Raw genomic sequence first — 23,275 nt, 5'->3', positions numbered from 1 at the left:
CCCTCTCCTATCCCCTCCCCCTCTTTTTGGGTTTTTGAGACAGGCTTTCTCTGTTAACAGCCTTGGCTGTCCTAGAACTTGCTCTGTAGACCAGGCTGCCCTCAAACTCAGAGAGATCTGCCTTCCTCTACCTCCTGAGTGCTGGAATTAAAGGTGTGTATTGCCACTACTGCCTGGCTGATATCATTTCTTAAGCTTTTTATAAATATTTATTTTTCAAGTATTTGTGTTTTAGTCTTTTTATTTTATTTTATTTTATTTTGTTATTTTTTGAGGTAGTCTTTCAATGTGTAGTCCTGACTGTCCTGGATCCCACCTGCATGCTGCTGCCTCTAGAGGGGTGGGATTAATGACATGTACCATCATACCCGGCCAATAACTGTTTCTTCTGTGGAACAGTCCTTAAAACTGTTTCTGATTAAGGAAGACCTAAAACTGATTTCCTTGTTTTTTCTTTTAGGAATGCTTTAAAGGAAGTTGGGCTACTCACAAGTTACTACATAAGAAAGCAAGTAAGTAACACTGCTGCTTATCCTTATACCCTTTGCCTTGGATGCAGCTGATGAGCCAGCATTAGAACTTCTCCTAGTTCTGAAAGTATAATTCTGACATCTGGAATTATTATTCTTTGATAATTTGTAATAAAATACATAGAATTACATCTGGTTTATCTTGTTTCATTTGTTTAATATGAAAACATGAGGTCTTTGTTAGGGTAGATGGCTCTAACTTGGCTAGTACCTGATAATGCCCTAATCTCTTGGCATCCTCTTGTCTTTGCTAAAAGTGTCTGCACATTGTAGGTGGAGGATACAGGGGCTGTTTGATTTTATTTGGTCAGATCTCTGTTACTCTGTAGCTGATGATGATTTTAAATCCCGACCTCCCTATCTCTACCTCCCAAGTGCTGGATTATAGGCATGTATTACCAAACCCTATTGGTTTTGGGGGTATCTTGTATTACCCCACAGACTATTAACTGTTTCTTAGCCATTGTCAGCCACACTGGTGTGGCTGTTCTTCAGATAGCTCCTCATCCTGTAAATGTAGTTATTAGTGTGGCTGACCTGCCATGGTTTCCTGGCAATTGACAAGTACTTTTATGCATAAAGCACTGCCCTCTGATGCATACGGTTTAAGCAGGTAGTGTGGTAGTTGCTGAAAACTTTCTGTCTTGGTGATTTTGGTACCTTGTACTCATCTGCCTCTGTTTTCTAGGAGGTCGTTGGTCTTAATGAAGTTTGTTAGATTGCTTTACCAAAGCATCTGAGGTTAACCAAACCATCTTTGAAGGAAAAGGGAATACAATTTTTAAAAGATAAATTTTTTGTGGCGGTATAAAGTGATTATTTGTGCTTAATGGGAGTGTTGGGTTATCCACGGGAGGAAATGTAGTCTGCCAGTGGGAAATACTGTCAGTGAAAGTTTACCAAAGCATAAAGGAAGAGATTTGCTGCTTTTGTTTTGATCCTTGAATGAAAGTGTACAGCTTGGAGATCATATATTTTGGGCCTTATAGTACGTGAAGTCTGATGTTCCTTGGCACTGTGCCTGTATCTTATCTGAACCTAATGCATTGTGGTTTTTGAAAAATAGATAAGCGTCCTTTGCTTTCCCAGCTGTTTAAGGTTTTGCTACCAGCCTCAGCTCATCAGGATTATTAGGAACCTAGTACTTGTCGAGGATTAAATGGATCCTGAAATGTCAGCTTACTTAAATTTTCAGGTGTAAATTTCTAGTAAGTGAGTTCTGTATAAAGATTAGAAAAGAACTTGTGTTTCAGCTTTGTTTGTCTTGATAGCTTTTGTGTTATTTGTTTGAGGTCTGCTTTCAGTTCTTCTTTGAAAATACTGTTTGTAGACGGGCAGGAATGCAGATCAGCAGGGAGATTTGAAAGGCTGCCTTTCCTTTTTCCTTGTTCCCTTCTTAGGAGGTTGGTAAAGCACAGCCTTTTTGAATTTGTTTTGAGACAGAATCTAGGTTTTTTAAAAATTTCATTTACCATTTTATTTGTATTTGTGCTTGCATGTGCAGGAATAGATACATGCTACACGGTTGGAAGGAAGTCAGGACTTTTGGGGGATATAGTTTTCTCCTTTTGCCTTGTGGGGTGTTGGTGCCTCTTTTATTCACTGAGCCAGCCATCTGGATAGCCCTGAGCCTAGTGATGGAGTACTCTGTGTGACCTGAACTTAATGACCCTCCTACCTTAGTCTTCCAACTGCTGGGATGACAGATGCGCGCCACTCTGCTCAGCAAAAGCCTGGATCTTGTTTGTCCTTCACATCTGTCCATCTCTCTCCCAGAAGATGAAAAGGCAAAACGGGAAGTGTGTTCCTGGACCCTAGAAGGAGATGTGAACACTGATCCATGGGCAGGCTACCGGTACACTGGTAAACTCAGACCACATTACCCACTGGTGAGTATGTCAAGTAACTGGGTTGTATCACTGTCTTTAACCAGTTTTCAATTTCCTGAAATTAATGCTTGTAATTTGTATTCCAGTAGTGGGGCACGAACAGGAAGGAACAGTGAACATTCTAAAGCTCAGGGTATTTTGTTTGGGAGCTAGTAGGACAGTTGGCAGTTGTGGAAGAAGTGGAGAAGATTTTAGATATAAAGACTAAAACTTTATAAATTTTAAATAAGAATGGGATAAATATTCTCTCTCTCTGGCTTTGGTTTTTCTTTTTTTCTTTTATGGTTTATTTAGCTTTATTTTATGTGCATTGGTGTGAAGGTGTCAGATCCCCTGGAACTGGATTTTCAGACAGTTGTGAGCTGCCATGTGGGTGCTGGGATTTGAACCCGGGTCCTCAGGAAGAGCAGTCAGTGCTCTTAACTGCTGAGCCATCTCTCCAGCCCCCCTGGCTTTGGTTTTTCAAGACAGGGTTTCCCTTTGTAGCTCTGGCTGTCCTGGAACTCCCTCTGTACACCAGGCTTGCCTCAAATTTACAGGGATCTACCTGCCTATGCCTCCCAAATTCTGGGATTAAAGGCATGTGCAGCTATACCTTCTGGACTCAAGAGTTTTAACATGATAATTCACTTAAGTTGAAATTTGCTACCCTTGAATATTTAAATTGACTTGTCTTGTACTTTTAATAAAATGAATATGTATTTAATATAAAACTTGGAAAGCTACCAGAACCATAGAACATTTCTGTATTCCCTTCCAGTGATTGTGTCTAGGAATGTGTACTTGTTCCTTTTTAGCTCGGAGACGCCACTTTGTTCCAGTTTGGAGCAAGAGCCTGGTGATTTTTATTTTTATTTTTTTTAAAGATTTACTCCTTTTATTGTTTAAATTCTGTGTTTCTATCTCTGTGTGGGTATTTGCACATGAGTTCGTGTGCCAGCAGATACCAGAGGAGTCGGGTCTCCCTGGAGCCACCTGATGAACACTGGCCGTTTCTCCAGCCTCATATATATGAGCTCTCCTTTCTCAGACATGTGTGGCACTGGCACAGAAAGTAAGCTTAGCGTCAGTGAGTGAGCTAGGGGTCTTACAGCATTAACATGTCAACTAGAATTAACTTCTTTCATTTTTTTCATTCATTCATTCATTCATTTGGGTTTTTGAGATAGAGTTTCTCTGTAGCTTTGGAACCTCTCCCAGAACTCACTCTGTAGACTAGACTGACCTTGAGCGCACAGAGATCCTGCCTCTGCCTCCCTACTGATGGGATTAAAGCCGTTTGCCACCACCAGCCTGGTTTAGAATTGACTTATTAAAAACTTTTGCCTGAACCCCACTCTTCAATCTTCCCAGGTTAATTTTGTTACTAGTTAGTAGGTGCTGAACTGATTTTGTTAATGTTTTTAGATGCCAACGAGGCCAGTGCCCAGTTACATTCAGAGGCCAGACTACGCTGACCATCCTTTAGGTAAGTTCACTTTTCCGTTTGTGGGCTTGGTTATCACTGCAGAGGAAGGAATGCTCTGTGTAGAGAGTTTTCAGTGCTGGACATGTAAATGTAAACATGGTTCCTTTTTTAAAAGCCACATTAGAATATTTAAGATAAAGGTTTTTTTCTCCCTCTTTAGGAATCTGTCCAGTTCTGAAAACAGTGTTTATGTGGCTATTAAAGACAACATTGAGAAAAATGTTGTATTTTGTGTTAAATGAACTGCCAGTTGGGAGGGAAAGGCTTTGGTTTTCTTTTTGCTCTTAACCTAAATTAAGGCAAAAGTCGATTGTGAAGGCCCGAGTGAATCCTCACTCAGTCGGGGCTGTAGCAGCGCAGAGGATGGCAGTGGTGGTGCTGGAGGTAGTGTTGTGAGCATGGCGGGGATGACTGCGGCAGTAACTGATATTTATTTCTGCTTAGCATGTGTCAGGCACTGTGCTAAGTTCTTTGCGCGTGTTACTCCATTTAATACTTTCAACATTTCTGAGGTAGGTTCTGTTGTCTTCTCTATTTTATAGATAATAATAGTGAGACATGCAGAGAAGATGAGTAATTTGCCACACAGGTCAGTGGACTTAGTCTCTGACCTTTGAACTTGTACAGTATTTAGGTTGGACTAGGTGTTGACTGGCTTTGCATGTCAAAAATGACAATGGTTGAATACCAGTGGTTTTTACATCATTTGTTTATTTTTAAATTTAAAATATTTAACATTTTTTATTCTTGACATGATCTAACTACCTAGCCCAAATTGGCCTCCTGGACAGTCCTCCTGGCTCAGCCTTCTGAGCGTGGGATTCCATGTCTGCTGCCTCTGTGGACAGCTTGTACCGCTGAATGGGAGCTTAGATAGCTGCTTTGCTTTTAAGATGTGCGGAGCCATGGCATTACTTTTCTATATGTAATTTTAAAATTTAGTTAAATTCATTGTGAATAAATTTAAGGAATACAGTATAGTGATACCTTGGAAACATGTAATTTTATTCTCCTTTGAATGTAGTATTAATATTTTAAGAAATAAATATACTTTTAACAGAGTAGAATGTTTTACATTGAAAAGAAGTCCTACTCTGTAGAGGTTTAAGAACATTCCCAAGATATTCCGTGAGTTTATATACAAATACACACACCAATACATCTCTTCACCTTTTTGTCCTTTCTTAATGTGTTAATATATTGTGATGTGCTCTATATGAGTTCATATAAGTTCTTTAGTTCTAATTTTAATTTCATTGTGTGGGCGTATCATAATTATCAACCAGGCCTCTACTCATGAATGGTTAGATTAGATTATTTGCAGGGTTTTGCTTCTGTGAATTTGATTATAGGCTTCTATTCTTGTAGTTTCATCTTTGTTCATAATTAGGAATGTCTTTTTAGGTTAATTGTCTAATGGTTTGAATCAAAGGATATATTCATTTTTATTTTGAGATATTAGAAATATCAGAGTATTTTGCCAATCATTACTCTCATAAAAACGTGAGCATGAGCCTCGGTGGTGCGCAGACCTTTAATCCCAGGCCTTGGGGGGGCAGAGGCAGGCAGATCTCTGTGAGTTTGAGACCAGCCTGGTCTGCAGAGCTAGAGCCAGGACAGGCTCCAGAGCCACACAGAGAAACCCTGTCTTGAAAAACCAAACAAAACCCCTCCAAAAAACAAACAAATAAAACATGGGCATGCTTGCTCTGACAGAACGTACACTGAATTTGGACGACACAGTGAAGACTAGCGTCCTCTTTGGGGATGGCACACAACTTCAGGGAATGGTCCAGACTTTAAGAGGAAACACCTTGCTTCTCTTTCATTGTCACCAGCATTGCCAGCATCATTTGTTATCGAGTTTGTGTGGCCTTTATAAGTCTGAAAGGTTGAGAAGTTGTGTATTTTATTTTAGCTTATATTTTTAAATTATAAGGTTTAACAGGTTTTTCATGTATTAAAAATTGTATTTTCTTTCCTTTTGAATGTTCATATTCTTAACCCCATTAGACTAATAGTTTTTTCAGAGTTGATTTCTAAAATGTTCTTTGTACATTAACACTCTGAATTATATGATAAAAATGTTTTTTCTTCAGCTGAATACTAATGTTTGGTCGTTATATTATTCAGACTTTCAGCATTTGTATATAGTAAGATAAATGTGTCTTGTATTATTATATTTGACTCTCATGTCTTTGATCTGGTGTTTCATTGACCCGTTTGTGTAATCATATGCCATTTCCAAATTTGGCTACTGGAAATGTTTTCATATTTGCAGGCCTTGCTGCTGTCACCTTTGTTTTTTGTTTGTTTGTTTTTTTCAGAAATTTGCTGAGTGTTCCTGCATGTTTCTTTTTCTGTGTTAAGTTTATAATAAGTTTGTCTTGGTTCCCAAAATATCTTGTTGGCATTGTTTATTTATTGTTTGTTTATTATTTATTGTTATTGTTGGCATGTTTTCCTTTTATATCTTTAAAGTGAAGTTTTCAGAGTTCCTTTTTGAAGCTCTTTTTTGTTACATCTGTTCTGGTACTTTATTGTAGTAGTTCTTAGCTTGTTTGTATTATGGTAGGCAGAGTTTTTGATTTTTGACATCTTGACTGCTAACTTGCTAAATTATTTTCATCCATTTATCAGATGGTTCTTTTGTTCTGTGTCTATGTAAAATCTGAGGTTGATAAACTCTTTGTTCTTCCTTTTACGTTTTATGTTTTCTTTCTTTCACTTAGTCTGCTAGTATTGCTGGAGTAGCATTGTCCCAGATGCTCTTTTTTTTTTTTTTGACTTGAGATTTATATTTTAAGATTTATATTTTAAGGTGATAGCAACCCAAGTTATGAGGATCATCTTTCTGGACAGTCATTTACTTTCTAATATTGAATTGATAATCCTGTCTTTTCAGGTGAATCTTTTCTTAATTTATGTTAATGAAAAGTTATTTAGGGGGCTTCAGAGAGCTCAGTGGTTAACAGCACTTTCTGCCTTTAAGAGGACCTAGCTGCCTCTGACTCCTGCCCTAGGTGTCCCTTACTCTGACTGACCTCCACACACCAGCACACATGTAAAGAAATTGCAAAAAAGTTTGTTTGGGCATTTTCCATTTCAGAGAATGAAAACAGGATTCATTTTCTCCTCAAGATTTTGAAATTTCTATATTGACTGTTTTAAGTATATATAAAACTTGAATTAGACTAATTTCATTAATGAAGATTATTTGGGTAGGATTTCCCAAACTTTTAATTATGACCCTGAGTTAAAAATGGGTTTTATAATATGATCTGTGTGCATAAAAATAATAATCAGGTATTTCACAGCCATATTTACCTGGGGCTTTATAATACAGAATGTGGTCCTTTCTACTCCTTTTTCACTTTTCAGATGTTAGTTAGAGCCTACTAAAAGTCGTAAACCAGTCTGGAGAGATGACTCAGTGTTTAAGAGCATTGGCTGCTCTCTAAGAGGACCCAGGTTTAATTCCCAGCACCTTCCTGATGACTCACATCCTACTGTAATGTCACTGTAATGTCAGTTCCAGGGGACCAGATGCCCTTTCTGGCCTCTAAGACCACAGGCCATGCAGACAGAATACCAGTTCACATGAAACTTAAACAAAACAACACCCCTCCCCCCAACCCAACAAAACAACAAAATCCCCTAGACAAGGTCCTAAACTGTATTTTGAGTGACAGCTACTTAGGTCTGGTTTTAGAGCAATAAGGCAGTTGATGATTAGTTGCTGGTGTGTATGAGTACACGACAGTCAGTACTCTGTAAGCATTGGCTGGTTCCTAGTAGAATTTGTAGATATTTTTCTTCAGTTTCTTTTATTTCCTTTTTGTGTTGTATAGCATGAATAATAAAAGCCCAATTGGGGTTCAACCTGAAGATCAGAAAAGCAAAGCAGCCAGCCACTGGCTCTTATCTCAGTCTGAAAATGGGCGGGATCCTGTCTCCGCCAATCCTGAAGATTCTACACCCCACACTCTATACTCCACTGAGTTCATGTTGCTTCCCCTTATAGTCTTCTCTCCACCCAGCCATATCATTCCTGTCTCCGCCTCCCTAATGTTGGGATTAAGGTTTGTGATCCCAAGTGCTGTGATCACCTATGTGTGAGCTCTGTTTTTCTTTTAGCAAATTCAATCTTGTGTAGTCTTCAACTCACAGAGATCCACCTGCCTCTGTCTCACAAGTCCTGGGATTAAAGGTGTGTGCCACTACTCCCTGGCTTGTATGGCTGACTAGTATGGCTGCTTTGCCTTCTGATCTACAGGCAAGCTTTATTTATTAAAACACAAATAATATACCACTGCAGTGTTGAAAATACTACATATTTTTGAAAAAAAAAAAAGCTTACTTGGATCCTCTGAAATTGAAATAGTTTTGTATGGTACATAAGGAGAATCAGCGGTTACCGGGTCGTCAGGGTATAATGTACTGAGTTCTGTCTTTCTGTTGGTTGTGGTTTTACTCACTCATTTTCCGTTCCAGGAATGTCTGAATCTGAACAGGCTCTCAAAGGTACTTCTCAAATCAAATTACTCTCAGCTGAAGATATAGAAGGGATGCGACTTGTGTGTAGGGTAAGTTGTTTTTCTTCACGCGTAGGACAGGGTTAAGAGGAATCCCAGAAGTCTGTGATTAACGGTTTATGAAGCTGTAAATTGTAAACTCTTACTAACCATCCCTTTCCTTTACCTATTTTCAAAACATTTTTATATTTAAATAATCTATTTTAAGCCGGGCGGTGGTGGCGCACGCCTTTAATCCCAGCACTTGGGAGGCAGAGGCAGGCGGATCTCTGTGAGTTCGAGACCAGCCTGGTCTACAAGAGCTAGTTCCAGGACAGGCTCCAAAGCCACAGAGAAACCCTGTCTCGAAAAACCAAAAAAAAAAAAAAAAAAAAAATCTATTTTAGAATAAAACTAAGCGACTCATCTGTCGTTGCCATTTTCTTTGATCAGTTTTGAATTGTTTGTTTATTTGCATAAACATATTTACTGAATTGCAGAGACAGGAAGATGAGCATGACTTTTCTCAAGAGCTTTTGCAGCGTTGTTCTTCTTATTTTGTTTGTTTTTCTGAGATAGAGTCTCTGTGTATCCCTGGCTGTTCTGCAGTTCACTCTGTAGACCAGGCTGGCCTTAAACTCAGAGATCCACCTGCCTCTGCCTCCCGAATGCTGGGATTAAAGGCGTGCGCCACCACCTGGCTACCAAGCATTATTTTTAAGAGTGAATTTTTTATGATCATTCTATGTTTATAAATGTTATAGCACAGGACAAGGTCCAAGGCTCACACACTAAAGTCTTGTGAGACACCTGTGTTTGGAGTATGGGTGGGATTAGAAACATAACTGATTTTGTTCATGTAGATGCTCACTTAAGGCTTTTGTGCAGCATTTTAAAGTGATTTGATGCTATTTATTGTCTGGAGAATCTTATTTTTGCTTACTATGATTTTTTTGAGGAAATTCATTAGGTTTTTCTTACGTTTTCTTTCATGCTCCCCCATTTTAGAAATGTAAGACTGTCAGTTGATAGTTTACCTAATTTAGGATATAAATCTTCATTAAGCTTACTTATTAGTGCCAGATGGTGGTGGTGTATACCTTTAATCCCAGCACTCTGAGGCAACAGCAGGTGGATCTCTGCGAGTTCAAGGCCAGCCTGGTTTACGAATCAAATTCCAGGATAGTCACAGCTGTTACACAGAGAAAGCCTGTCTCAAAAACAAAAAGTTATTAGTAAACTTGTTTATCCCAATTTTTATATACATTTATTTTTACATACTTTTATATGTTTCTGACTTTTAAATATTGCATCCAAAATTACAAATGATTTTATTTGATTTTTCATAAATCAAAGCTAGTGTAGAGTATAGGTTGTTTCATTTCTTCTTGAATGTACTTATTTTTCAGCTTGCTAGAGAAGTCTTGGATATTGCTGCTGGGATGATTAAAGCAGGTGTAACTACTGAAGAAATTGATCACGCTGTACACTTAGTAAGAACTTTACTTTTTTATATCAGAAGTTTCAAAAATTCATTTTATAATGTCCAAAATAACTTTATTAAGTGAATTTGAAAGCTTATTTTTGTGTTGTTTTGAATATGGAAAGCATTCTGTGGCTATTAATTGGTAAGTATATCCTACCTATAGATCTTAGGCCTCTAGGCATTCGGCCAGCAGCAATTGAAAATGTTTGGGAAGAAAATAACTTAGGTTTGTACAGACATGTTTGTGTTCTTTTATTCCTTGTTACTGTTCTCTAAATAGGAATATTTACAGTGTAATAGTAAATAATAGACTGATGGTTTAAAGTGTGAGGAGGATGTGGATAGCATATATATAGACACTACACTGTACTGAAGATTGGAGTGTCTACACATTTTGGTAGCCAGCCGGGTATTGAGGAACCCGTCCTCCACAGGTACTGAGGCATGACTATGTATGTGATGCTGAAATCCAGGGATGCTTGAGAAGTGTTATTCTGAAACCTCAGTCTTTTATCAACTTTTATAGAATAAACCATACCACTACATATGCCAGGTATTCTGAGATACAGAATAAACTGCAGAAACTAGACTAGAAATTAGCTTCCCTTTCATACACAGGAAAAAGGCAATAAACAGATGAGATGGGAGAATCCTGTCTTAGTCAGTGTTGTGTTGCTCTGAAGAGATGCCGTGGCCACAGTTGCTCTTACAAAGAAAGCACTTAATCTGTCCTTGCTTACAGTTGCAGAGAGTCCATTACTATCTTGGTGTGGGGCTTGGCAGCGTGCAGGCTGGTGGTGGGAGGAGGATAGACAGTGAGTAGTTAGAGGAGAGGGGAGAGAGCCAATCCCCCGACGTGCTTTCTCTAACAAGGCCACACCTTCTAACCTTGTAAGCCAAAGGTTTGTCCTACCAGAATTCTACTCCCTGGTGACTAAGCATTCAAATAGATGAGCTTGTGGATCTTATTGAAACCATGACATAACTTCAAAATCCTCATTCTCAAGACAATAAACAGATCAGATAAAATTTGTAGTATATATTACATGACAATATCTTTTGTTTTAAAATAAAGATTGCTTGTTAGAGTCTATTAGTTGTAGACTAGTGTCTACATCGTGTGCCTGCGTTGTGCACAAAAAAGTGCTAAGTATTTCAGACAGTGGGTTCTAAAGATCTCTCTATCCATCCATTGCTTGTAAGGATGAAACTGACCCCCGCCGTTACACTGACGGTGGTATTGTAGGTGGTAACAGCCTTCCTGAAAGAACTGGACTGTGTGTCCAGAGTTTATAAAAATGTTTTAAAAATTAAATTTGATCCTCCTTTACATGAAGAGCAGTAAACTGGTTTGTAAACAGTATGTTTAATTGGTATGTAGCATACTAGACACTGGACCAGGTAACATCTACTGGCCTGGCATGGTGTCTTCATATGTCTATAGTACTGTTTCTTGGTCTGTTAGTTCTAAGAAAACATGGTGTGTGTGTGTGTGTGTGAGAGAGAGAGAGAGAGTGAGTGAGTATGGGTGTGTGTCTGTGTGTATATTTGCCAGTACACATTCATGCATATATACATGCACATATACCTATACACCCATTACTATTTTCAAGTAAAATATAATACCAGTTCTTTATAGTAGCATCTGTCTTAAAATTCTTCAGATTTTATGATCTGACTAATTGTATATAGATTTTTTTCTTTTGTCCATTCCAAATGATTTTCTTTGTATTTTAATTTCCATAGGCATGCATTGCAAGAAATTGCTATCCTTCTCCCTTGAATTACTATAATTTCCCAAAGTCTTGTTGTACCTCAGTGAATGAAGTCATCTGCCATGGGATTCCGGACAGACGGCCTTTGCAAGAAGGTGATATTGTTAATGGTAAGAAAATATGTGTGACATTTCTTATTGTGAGTAAAGAAACAAGTTTTGGGAGTCTGTTAGGTGGTTTTTGTTTTCTTGACTTGATTTTTCCCTATTTAAAACTCTCACTCAAAATTGAAGGAATCTCACTTTATTTGCTTATTTTTAGACAGGGTCTCTTTACCAAACCCTATCTATCCTGGAATTCACTATGTAGACCAGGCTGGCCTTGAACTCAGAAAATTCTGCCTCCCACTGCTGGTGGATTTTCTGCACCACACCTGGCAGGAAACCTATGTTTAACAATTGCGTGTGTGTTGTCTTCAGCATACATTTAGTATATGTTTTATATAGCCTGTTATTTCTTCATAGCCTATTTCTCATATGATTGGTAAGTAGGCAAAAAAATGTCAATGCAAAATTAATATTGGACTTTTTATATAATTTTCTTCTACCAAAATTTACTAATGGTTATGAAGAGAGTTTTTAGGAGAGATGTCAGGGAAAAACTCTCTATAGAAGTGCTTCTTAAAGGAGTGGCTTTGAGCTCTGTACTCTGCTGTCTTGCAAACACTGCATGTGTTGAGCCACAGCATGGAAGCTAGCTCCCCTAGAGAAAAGCAGTCAACTGTCTTACCTAGCTGTGAACACTGTGAGCTACAGTAACAACTGGCTTGGCAAGAGATGACCCTGCTGCCATAATAACATGGTTGTTATGGGGATAACCAAACACTTTCTGATTTGATTTAAGAAACTCAAGCCTGATACTGTTAACTGGGCCAACCATCTAAGTCATAGACTTCAGGGGAGAATGTGATACTACTATTCTGCTAAACGGACCCAGTATTAAATGGTACCCTAGGTTCTTATTTTTGCACCACAGAGGAGTATAGCTCTTAACTCTGATCAGAGAACCATCTCTTTGTAGTAGATGGCGATTAATCCAGGGACTCACAAGTAGCCGACATGCAGAGAAATAGACGAGACTCGCGTGTTAGCGCTAAGTGGAGCGTCTGTATCACACCCTCATCCTCTCTCCCTACTCCCTGCCAAGGCTCAGGGACCATTTTAGAAGAGGGGGTGGAAGGATCCTTAGAGTCAGAGGCTGTGGACATCTGCAGTGAAGCAGTGTGTGCTGGACATTCACAGCACCTGTGACTGGACACACATGACCTTTACATGATCACGCCAGCCAAGATTCTAACATTGGGTGGAGCCGAGCGGGTTCAACAGTGGCTTCTGAGGGAGGGAGAGTCAGGTTGCGACCCATGCTCCAGGAGGTGGGTGGCTTACACCATGTATATAGAGGTAGCACTGAGAGGACTCGGTGTGTTTAAAACCAACGCATAAAGTTGGGAATGGAAAAGTGGAAGGAATGCGGTGAATTTGATTACAACACATTATATTCATGCATTAAGTTCTCAAACAATAAAAATTAAAAACTGATAGACCTTCCTAGATGTAGTCTTGTATGTGTGTGTATTATATATTTATATATTTCAATCCATACATTAAAATGTGTATAATGTAAAGCTTGCACTTGTCTGAGTGTGTTCTTGTATGTGTGTGTGCTTACCTGTGCATAGCTAGAGGCTGACTTGGGGTGTTTTCCTCTGCCGCACTCTCACTTAGCCTGGCGCGTCACCATTGTAACTAGACAGCTGGCTCCTCCTGTGCCTGCTCCTTCAGGTCTTGGTCACAGGCATGTGTTCCATACTTGACTGTATTTATGTGGATGCTGGGGATAGGAACTCAGATCCTCGTTACTGTTAACTGCTTTATCCATTGAGCCATCTCTTCAGGTCCCTACATGGCATTTTTATTCTTCATGAAATTAGTCTTTTTTTTAATATTTATTTATTATGTATACAATATTCTGTCTATATGGCTGAAGGTCAGAAGTGGACACCAAACACCATTACAGATGGTTTTGAGCCACCATGTGGTTGCTGGGAATTGAACTCAGGACCTTTGGAAGAGCAGGCAATGCTCTTAACCTCTGAGCCATCTCTCCAGCCCCTGAAATTAGTCTTTGCAGTGTCCAAAGTAGAGACTACAGCTAGAAGAAAATAACTATAATACAGTATTATAGTTGTTACTGACTTCTTAAGGTTGTTCTTGAAGATTTCATAAATTCTGAGTTCAGCCCTGATTTTCATAGTATTTAATTATTGTTAATATTTGCAACCTGGTCTCACTACGTAGCTCTCGCTGGCCTTGAACTCAAAGAGCTCCACCTGACTGCCTCCCCAGTGTGAGGTTAAAGCCGTGCACCACACACCTGACTGACCTTACCTTTCTGTTGTGACAGCAGATGGCGCTTTCAGGGATGACCTGTCCGCTCCGCAGTGTAAAGATACTCACCTAGTGTGTTCTAGATAGTTTATTGTAGTGACACAGTTTAATCTTTATTTGAAGCCTGGGATGAAGACAGATGATACTTAAAGAAGGATGAAAGACCAGTGGGATTAAAAAAAACCTAGAACTAGATAAGATAAGCTTTGCTCTTGTGTCCCAGGAAGAGCGAGTTAAAGATAGTGGAGATGTTTCCTGTCTAGTTTCGGAACTTAGTGAAGTCGTCAGCTCAGTGTTGGTAACCTGGTTATCTTACACAGCTGTCTTCTGTGTAATATTTCTTCTGTCACAAAGGATCTCATTACTCACATAAAAGCCCGCATCTGTCTTGTGCTGCACAGCTATATTCTTGTTCTCTGCAGTGAGTTGAGTGAATTTCCCCCGAGGGTTTTCCTTAGGCAGCTCCACACTCACTGCGGAGTTAGACAATGCACACAGTGTTGTTTTCATTTGGTTACATTTGCCTTTTCCCCTCCCAGTGGACATCACTCTTTATCGAAATGGTTATCACGGGGATCTAAATGAGACCTTTTTTGTTGGAGATGTGGATGAAGGAGCGCGGAAACTTGTCCAAACTACATATGAATGCCTGATGCAAGCCATTGATGCAGGTCAGCTTCAGCCGTGACACCCTCTTGCACCACAGACCACCAGTGTTCAATGCACGTTTATATGACTTATTTATTTCTTGGTTTTTCGAGGCCGGGTTTCACTGTGTAACAGTCTTGGCTGTCCTGGAACTAGCTCTATAGACCAGGCTAGCTTTGAACTCACAGAGTTCTACCTCCGGAGTACTGGGATTAAAGTCATGCACCACCGCTCAGTGCCCTGCATTTTTCTCTTTATTTGGCTTTTTGTTTTCACTTGCCTTGTGTTCTTATAGGAAATTAAAACAAGGATAGGGATTGGGGGGAGGGGGGGATGAGGGTGGAGCTTCTTTAGTTTGCCTCCCTCTTTGCTTTTCATAGTGTTTTTGGTACTTGTAGGGTCTTTTTCTCTCTGCTGTGTATTCAGCCATATACAGATAGTGTATGTACTTAATTAGGTCAAAATCAGACTGTTCAGTATCGCTAATTTACTATTTTTATGCTAATATCATAAAGATTCTTTCAAATTAGTTTTTTTACCTGTGTATTCAGATGTACCTTCTTTAAAGCAGATTTAAAATTACATATATGTATGTGTGCACATAGCACACAAGCTACTGTGCTTTTGGGGTTAAGAGGACAACTTTATATATTATTTGAATATAACTTTTTTTGTATTTCAAAAAATGCATTTTTTCTCTATAAGTTCTGTTCCTTTAGAGAACCCTGATACCCTTAGGGAAAGAGGATAAAAAAGTGTGTTTTCCATTTTCTTATTTAATGTTTGTTTTTAGAGAAAACAGAAGGTGCTTTTTTTGACCCCTTGGTATTCTGCATGGCATTTTCCCTGTTTTACGTTAGTGGTGCTTCTGTGTTTGAATAAGCTTTGTCATTACTGACTGTCTGGATTTTCTTGTGCCTGAATTTCCTCATCTCTATATTCAGGCACGAAGGCACCATGTATACATACAAAGGTCCTTGCTACATGGAAACCAACTGCTTAGTTAAGTGCTGCTCTTCCTCATGGTTTTTTCTCTTTCAGTGAAGCCTGGTGTTCGATACAGAGAGCTGGGAAATATCATTCAGAAACATGCCCAAGCAAATGGATTTTCAGTTGTTCGAAGCTATTGTGGGCATGGAATCCACAAACTTTTCCATACAGCCCCCAATGTGCCACACTATGCCAGTGAGTACTGTTCAAATACTTTAGGACCTTCTATTTTGTATTCACTGAAGGAATGTATTTGCTGTGAGTACACCCTTTCTCGTCCAGTGTTACCTGTTCAAACACAAGTTTGAAGTCTTTCTTACATGATAGTCTATAGGAGGTATTTGGTCATGAAGGGGTGATCCAGGCTCTGTTTCCTTCAACCCATCTTTTCCCGTCACCAGTCACCATGACATCATCTCCTAGTCAACAGATAACGTGTCAGGAGGGGATGGAGATGCTTGGAAGGATTTGCTTGGGAGTTGTAGTCTACCAGCCGGGAACGAGCATAAATCACCTGTATTTGTTCCAGTTTGTAGGAATTGAGTTTCTTAATTATATCTAACTGCAAGGGAAGTAGGGAGTGTAACCTGGCTGCGCACTCTAGGAGAGACCAAATGGATGTGGTGATCCGCACATAGGGAAGTAGGGAGTGTAACCTGGCTGCGCACTCTAGGAGAGACCTAAATGGATGTGGCGATCCGCACATAGGGAAGTAGGGAGTGTAACCTGGCTGCGCACTCTAGGAGAGACCTAAATGGATGTGGTGATCCGCACATAGTCTTGCTGTCACCCTTCTGGTTCCTTAGGTGAGATCAGTTCATCCTAACTTGGTTTGCTGTTAATTCCTTGTTTATTATTTATTGGTTTAATAATGGAGAATAGGTAGTTATTTTAAGTCGAGAGTAGTATGGAAGAAAAACAAAGGAAGTCTAAGACATTGTGTTCCAGAGATCTTTTCTCTGGGAGATTAACCATTAATGGATACATCTGTTATTTGGTGTTAGAAGTAAAAGCTGTCCACAACAGTGAGCTGCAGGAATTTAATGCATGTGACTGTATGCACTTAGACACGTTTCTTTCTCTCTCTGAACTTTTATGTAAATACTCAATGTCTTTGTGTCAATTTTTCTCATTCTACAGTAATAGGGAATGATAATATCCAGGAATTGTTAGGATTGAGTTGATACCTGGGAAGCACTTAGAGTTTGCCTGACATTCCTACCTAAAACGTGACCTGCTGTTTTAGAATGATGGTGACATGATATGCGTTATCTCATGTGATGGTCACATCTCTACATCATCCCTCAGCTTTGTTGTTCACTGTGCCTGCTAGGCAAGCGCTGACACCGAGCTCCATCTTCAGTGTCTTTGAGCCCGGTTTTCCGCAGACTACATGCTCACGGGCAGCTCCTTTGCTCGGGACTATGAGTAGTGAACAAATGCTTTTGAGGTCTGTCTGCCTGGATTCAGTCTTTCTCCTGGGTCTAGTGCTTCTTACAGTAACGACTGAAGCAGTCGGTCGCTGGGCCCTGGACAGTAACTACAGTATGCCTGAGATTACTTTACAGGTGGAGGGAGTCCTGAATAGATGTTTTGAAGTGAGACCCACTCTGAGTTTGCCTGCAGGTTTCTTTTGAGGGCAAGGAACAGACAGTATGAGGAAGAAAAGACGCAGCTTCTGACTGCACATGTTAGCATCTTTAGAAATACTTCTGGGAGAGCACTGCTATAGCAGTTGAAACCCTGGACACACAGCAACCGTGACTGCTCACATGGGCGCAGAGGAAGAAACTATTGTTCTGGTTTTTAATTTTGTAGTTTGTTTGTTTATTTATTTATAAACATTAAAACCCATCTCTGTTGCTGTGGAAGCAACCGACAGCACAGCTTTAGATCCCTTCATGCCTCTTGTTCTCTGTGGCACCATACAAGAATTCCTAGCATTTTCTTTTTGGTAGACTGAGGGGAATGACTCCTTGTAAATCAGAAGTTGCAGGCCATTTTGAGAACAAGTTCATGATATTAGAAATGAAAAACCTAATTCTTAGAGTTCTTAGTTGCTTTCTGCTTCCAAGGGTTAACATGACTTTAAAAAGCAGATCTGCAGTGAGTGTATGTTGGAGAGCCTAAAGTAGTGGGGAGCAGTAATGCTGGCTGTTCACCAGGAGGGGGCTGGAATGGAAGTGTGTGTGTGGGTCGCTTGCCTGCCCAGCTGGAGTAGAAAAAGTTAGTATTTGTACAGTAGCAACTCAGTGGGAAGGATGCCTTTGATTGCAAAAGAACCTTGGAGCCACTGACATGTTTGCCCTCTGGTGGCCAACCTGAGTAAATGCCGTGCTTATTTAGCTGATAAATGATCACTTTTTATGCTTTCGTTTTTTAAATTTAAAATTGTGCTCAATATTGGTGAGGCCTTTCTGAAAAGACTGTTCCTACTTTTAAATTCTGGCTTTGGAGACGAAGCAGGATCAGGCAGCCTTACTTATGTCTCACGGTGGTCCTAAAAATATTAGTTGTGAAGTTGACAAAAAGCAAAGTAAATATGTAGACTGTAAAGTCCAATTTGCTTTCATATAGAAAGAGATGTCTCCTTATCATTTAAACAAGTTGCCTATTCTGCAGTTTTAGTTCCCTTTGAGAATGAGATAAAAGACTACTTACAGACCTTTCTCTAAGTGTATTTGTTCCCTAGTGTGTATTCCATTATGTAACCATCCTCCCCTTCCTCAAAGAATTGAGAGGCTTCTGGCATCTGACACATATCACTCACACTTCCCTAAGTGGATGGGTGATGGGCAGTGGCATTCTGTTTGAACCCCCTTCCCCCCACATTTACGGAGTTCTGGGAATTACAGTGTGCTCCTCCACGCCCAGCAGTGATTGCCTTTTCTAATCTCTGCACATAAAGATTGCTTTTCCACAGTGGTGACTGTATCTGAAGCCTAGCCTGTGAACATCCCTCTTTTATCACAGAAAGCCAAGCTGGGATACAATCTGCCCGCAGACAGGTGGTTACTGGTGATGGCCTCTTTGCTGAATGACAGACTATGAGAGAATTTAATGGAGGGGAACTGCTGGAAATGTCAGTCCCATGTTCCTGTAAGCTGTTCGGTTCAGTGCTGTTGGGTTTTGGTGTCTTTTGAGACTTTCTTTTAATTTCAGAAAATAAGGCAGTTGGTGTGATGAAGTCGGGCCACGTGTTTACAATTGAGCCAATGATTTGTGAAGGTGAGTGTGTGTGTTCCTGTACTCTATTTGTAACATTTCTTTTACATTTTTATGCCTTTTTTAAAATTTATTTATTTATTTATTTATTTATTTTTGTTTTTTGAGACACAGTTTCTCTGTATAACAGTCCTGACTATCCTGGAACTCATTGTAGATTAGGCTAGCCTCGAACTCACGGGGATCCACCTGTCTGTGCCTCCCCAAGTGCTGATATTTAAGGCATGTGCCACCGCTGCCCGGAATGTCTTTAAGTTTTGCAGGTATACACATAGTATGTGGAGCAGGCAATGAGTGGAGATTTGTTCTCTACCATGTGTGGCCTGGGAACCAAATTTAGGTTGTCAGGCTGTTGGCAAGCACCCTTATCTGCTGATATTTCAGACCTTGTAACATTTGTTGAATTTTTATTTGTTTTTGTTACCCATCAAATCAGTAGCTGGTTCTGCCTACCTCCTTTTGCTTCATTCTCCCCCTTGCATCTTGATGGGTAGATGTAGAAACTCGAACATCCAAGGGTTTCTAAGAAGATACTTCTATAATTCTGATGTCAGTAAGTGTCTGTGGTCCCTGTTCATGGAGATCTTATCAAAGGATGAGTTCTCAAAATGCGATTCTACATCAAGCCTCTGTAGAAGTTCTTGCCTGATATAGCAGGGGAAGAGGAGACAGATACAGTTACACAAGTTAATTCCAGCTAATGAAGAAGGCAGTAGAATAGTAAACAGATCTTTGAAGAGTCTAACTTGCCCAGGACGCATAGCTGCTTATGTTGCAAAATTTGCCAGACTGATGAGCCATCCAGTCCTCCACAGTCAACATTCACAGCTGGGGTTTCCTGCAGCATCACAAGTAAGCACATCGCAGACACTGGTCTCTCGTGGCCCTTCTCTCTGTTCCTCTGGCAGTATGGGCTGTCATGTGGGAGCTTTGTTGTCAGCACTTAGCAGATTGTAACTGGGAAGTACTTCTCCGAGTTCTTCATTGGGTTTAGGCAGTGCAGCATGCCAGTGCTGTTGACTGGTTTCTCTGAGCCTCTGTTGAAGCACACCTGCCTAGGCCCTCTAGCTCTGAGTACCCACGTGTACTTCATTGCCCAGAGGTCAGACTCATGCTCCATTTCTCTGGAGCCATCCACTTTGTTTTTGAAATAAGTCTCTCATTGGGACATGGGGCTTGCTAATTAGGCTAAGCTGGCTGCCAGCAAGTCCCAGGAGAGCTGTCTGTGTCTAAGTCTTTCAGAACCTAACATTTTATATGGGTGCTGGGTATCAAACTCAGGACCTCAATGCTTTGCCAACGGGACCATCGCTTCAGGCCTCTGATTTTTCTTAGCCCTCAAAAAACCTGTTTCTCAGGCTAGATGGTGGTGGCGCACGCTTTTAATCTCAGCACTCAGGAGGCAGAGGCGGGCAGATCTCTGAGTTAGAGGCCAGCCTGGTCTACAGAACTAGTTCCAGGACAACAGAGTTACACAGACAAACCCTGTCTCAAAAAAAAAAAAAAAAAAAAAAAACCAGAAACAAACAAATAAACAAAAACCCTGTTTCTCTTTGCTCCTTTCTCTGGTTATAAGGACTTCATACTATAATCTGTCCCCAGCCATTTGCAGTCACGTTGGAGTGACATGCTGTGGCAGTGCGGGAACTCGTGCTCACTGTGCACACTGAGGTAGTTGACTCCCTTAGTCTGCAAAGTCGCCAGTTCAAGTTTCTGCTCAGTTCTCCGGGGAGGAGTTTCCCTGTGTTTGCTGAAAGGAAGTCTGATGTCTTTATTTTGGAAATGTCACCTTGATTTGAGAAATAGAAAAATGGTCAATTTGTTACTCTGAAGAAAACTGGACATGGTTACATCCTTAGTGAGTGCTGCACATGGGATGAAATGGAAAGGCTTTACCTGAAACAGTGTTGAGGAGGATCTCGATGGGGGATTCAGCTGCCTCTTTCCTCTCTGCTTTTTGAGACAGTTTCTCTGTGCAGCTTTGACAGTCGTGGAACTCACTCTGTAGATCAGGCTGGCCTCATTCAGAGATCTGCCTGCTCCTGCTTCTCAAGTGCTGGGAATAAAGGTGTGTGCCACCGTAGGCTGTTTCCTTTCTTGATGCATACTAACCTAGAGACTGTGAGCGAAGTGAATGACAAAACTAAGCAACTGTTTTTGCTTGTTTCAGGTGGATGGCAGGATGAAACCTGGCCAGATGGCTGGACTGCAGTGACGAGGGACGGGAAGCGATCCGCCCAGTTCGAGCACACCCTGCTGGTCACGGACACTGGCTGTGAAATTCTTACCCGGAGACTTGATAGCTCTCGGCCTCATTTCATGTCCCAGTTTTAATCCTCCTAAGATGCCTAATGTCTGAACACCATCTTGTACTGTGTTTTTTATTGAAAGTACAGAAATGAAGAGCCTTTTAGAAATCCCTCGGTTTGTTTTGACTGTGGCTGAGGGACCGCAGCATTTGGTGTGCATCCTCAGAGCTTTTTTGGGGTCTGAAAGAGCTGAGAAGAATAAAGGAAACATTGCTTACTTCCTTCGGTCCCTAGCCTCACCCCTCAGTTCTCTGTACTCTGTCTTCTTTGACCCTGATCTGCTTCCCATTGCTTTATCACTGCCACAGATGAGCTGCTTTCCAGGAGAGTGTTGGAGATGAGAAATCTTGAAACTAGCAACACATTGCTCCAGATTTTTAATTATATATTGGTATATATGGAAATATATATGCATACGTTTTAAATTTCATATACGAAATCATTGAACACTGACCTTTGGTCTGGGTTGATTCTGCTTTGACAGGATATCTGCTGTCATAAGTGGATCCATAATTTGTTAGTGGTTAATTCCTGGTTGGGAATTGGACTCCACTCACCCTCATGCTAATTATTTACTGTTGTGTGTGTGTAGGAAAGACTTCCTGCAGTGTGGACTCAGTGAGTGAATGGAAGGCTCACTTGGGAGGTTGTCAGAGTGTAAGGTCTGGCGTGGGGAAATAGCTGCGTTGCAGCGTCATTTCACAGTACACTGCTGTCTCAGACCCGTCTGGCCAGTGAGAGGTCAGAAACCCCTTTTCTTCAGAACCCTTCTTTTCTAAGGTTTCCCTCCGAAGTACTCAGAGAAGAGTGACAGTTGTCCTGTGGCAGGCAGATGACAGGGGAAGAATTCCAGTGTCTCCAGGTGTCCGCACAGTCGCGGTGACTGAGAGTTTAGCATTTAGTAACTGGCAGCAGTGAGAAAGGACTCTAAGTGCCCATGGGCATGCTGCTCTCCTGTGTCGCAATGTACCTCACTCTGTAGATGGGAGTCATCACCTGTGCTGGTGTGTGCAGTGGAGACACACCAGATCATAAAGCTGTCATGAGAGTATCCTTGATTCCTGGCTATCTCATGACTTTATTGTAATATAATTTGATACCAGTGACACATACTTTAAGACATCATCTTTTCCAGAGTGCCTCAGACCTTATTGCTTTAAGAGAATGATAATGTTTTCACGACTTTAATGATTTAGTAAAGTGATTGAATCTGGTGTAGACTTCTGGGGGTGTGTGTGTGTTTAAAGTTTTTAATCAAACTGTAATATTTGTGAATGGAATGCTTTGTAATATGAATGTTAATATAATATGTAAAGGGAGATTAAAAGTTTGAATGATTATCCCACTTACTGTAGTTGCATTTGTTTCAGAGGGAATTGATGGGATGAGACTAATAAACTCATGACCATTGGAGCATACATACCTTTTCAGGTATAATATTGTACCATAATTGCATGTTGTTTAATCCAGGAGCGAGGCAGCACCATTTGAGATGTAGCTGTATTATGAGAGCTCTTAAGGTCAAAAATATGGTATATTTAGGGGAGCAGTTTGTATTCTGACAGTAGGATTAGTAAGTGGGGTGGTGTTAAGCTTATATCATTAGAAAATAAAGCTTCAGGAACGAAACCTTGGTATAGTTTGTGGAAAGATTAGACATGCATGTAGGAGTGCTTTCCTTGGTTTGATTTTTTTTTTAAAGAAAAACAATGTGGGCTCTAGTCTAATTATAATATCTCCAGCTAATAGGTTTAGTTTACAAAACATCTACTTTGTACAACCACAGTTAATGTATTAGCCTTTTTGGTCTGCGCTGGGATTGAACTGGTGGCCTTGTATATAGTAGGCATGCGCTCTCCTCTACTGCAACATACACAGTTTAACTTGTATGATGACCGTTCTTTATCCTCCTGTTCGTCTTGCATTTCCTGTAGCTACAATTTAAAAGAAGAAAACATGTTTGCCCTTGGTATCAGTGCCTTTTTTTGTCACTGACAGTTCCCAACAGAAGCAACCTAAGGGAATATTTATTTGGGCTTATAGTTTAAAGGGAC

General features: G+C 40.3%; 1 protein-coding gene across 2 annotated transcripts in view; it reads left to right on the top strand.

Moving 5' to 3' along the window:
* Positions 1-22,850, top strand: part of Metap1 (methionyl aminopeptidase 1) — a 28,309-nt gene extending 5,459 nt beyond the window's left edge. Inside the window, exons 2-11 of one of the 2 annotated variants that reach the window (XM_057793847.1) lie at positions 461-512; positions 2,310-2,419; positions 3,827-3,887; positions 8,382-8,473; positions 9,811-9,894; positions 11,634-11,772; positions 14,589-14,720; positions 15,739-15,882; positions 18,850-18,915; positions 21,083-22,850. In XM_057793847.1, the coding sequence (XP_057649830.1) occupies positions 461-512; positions 2,310-2,419; positions 3,827-3,887; positions 8,382-8,473; positions 9,811-9,894; positions 11,634-11,772; positions 14,589-14,720; positions 15,739-15,882; positions 18,850-18,915; positions 21,083-21,246 (1,044 nt within the window). In that variant the 3' untranslated portion in view covers positions 21,247-22,850. Of the gene's footprint in view, positions 1-460; positions 513-2,306; positions 2,420-3,826; positions 3,888-8,381; positions 8,474-9,810; positions 9,895-11,633; positions 11,773-14,588; positions 14,721-15,738; positions 15,883-18,849; positions 18,916-21,082 lie in introns of both variants that reach the window. The other variant, XM_057793846.1, reaches the window with a different exon arrangement.
* Positions 22,851-23,275: the final 425 nt, after the last annotated feature.

This window comes from Chionomys nivalis, chromosome 18 (genome assembly GCF_950005125.1).
Source record: "Chionomys nivalis chromosome 18, mChiNiv1.1, whole genome shotgun sequence".
NCBI lineage: Eukaryota > Metazoa > Chordata > Mammalia > Rodentia > Cricetidae > Chionomys > Chionomys nivalis.
Note: the sequence above shows the minus strand (reverse complement) of the source record. Positions and strands in the feature narration are given on the sequence as shown.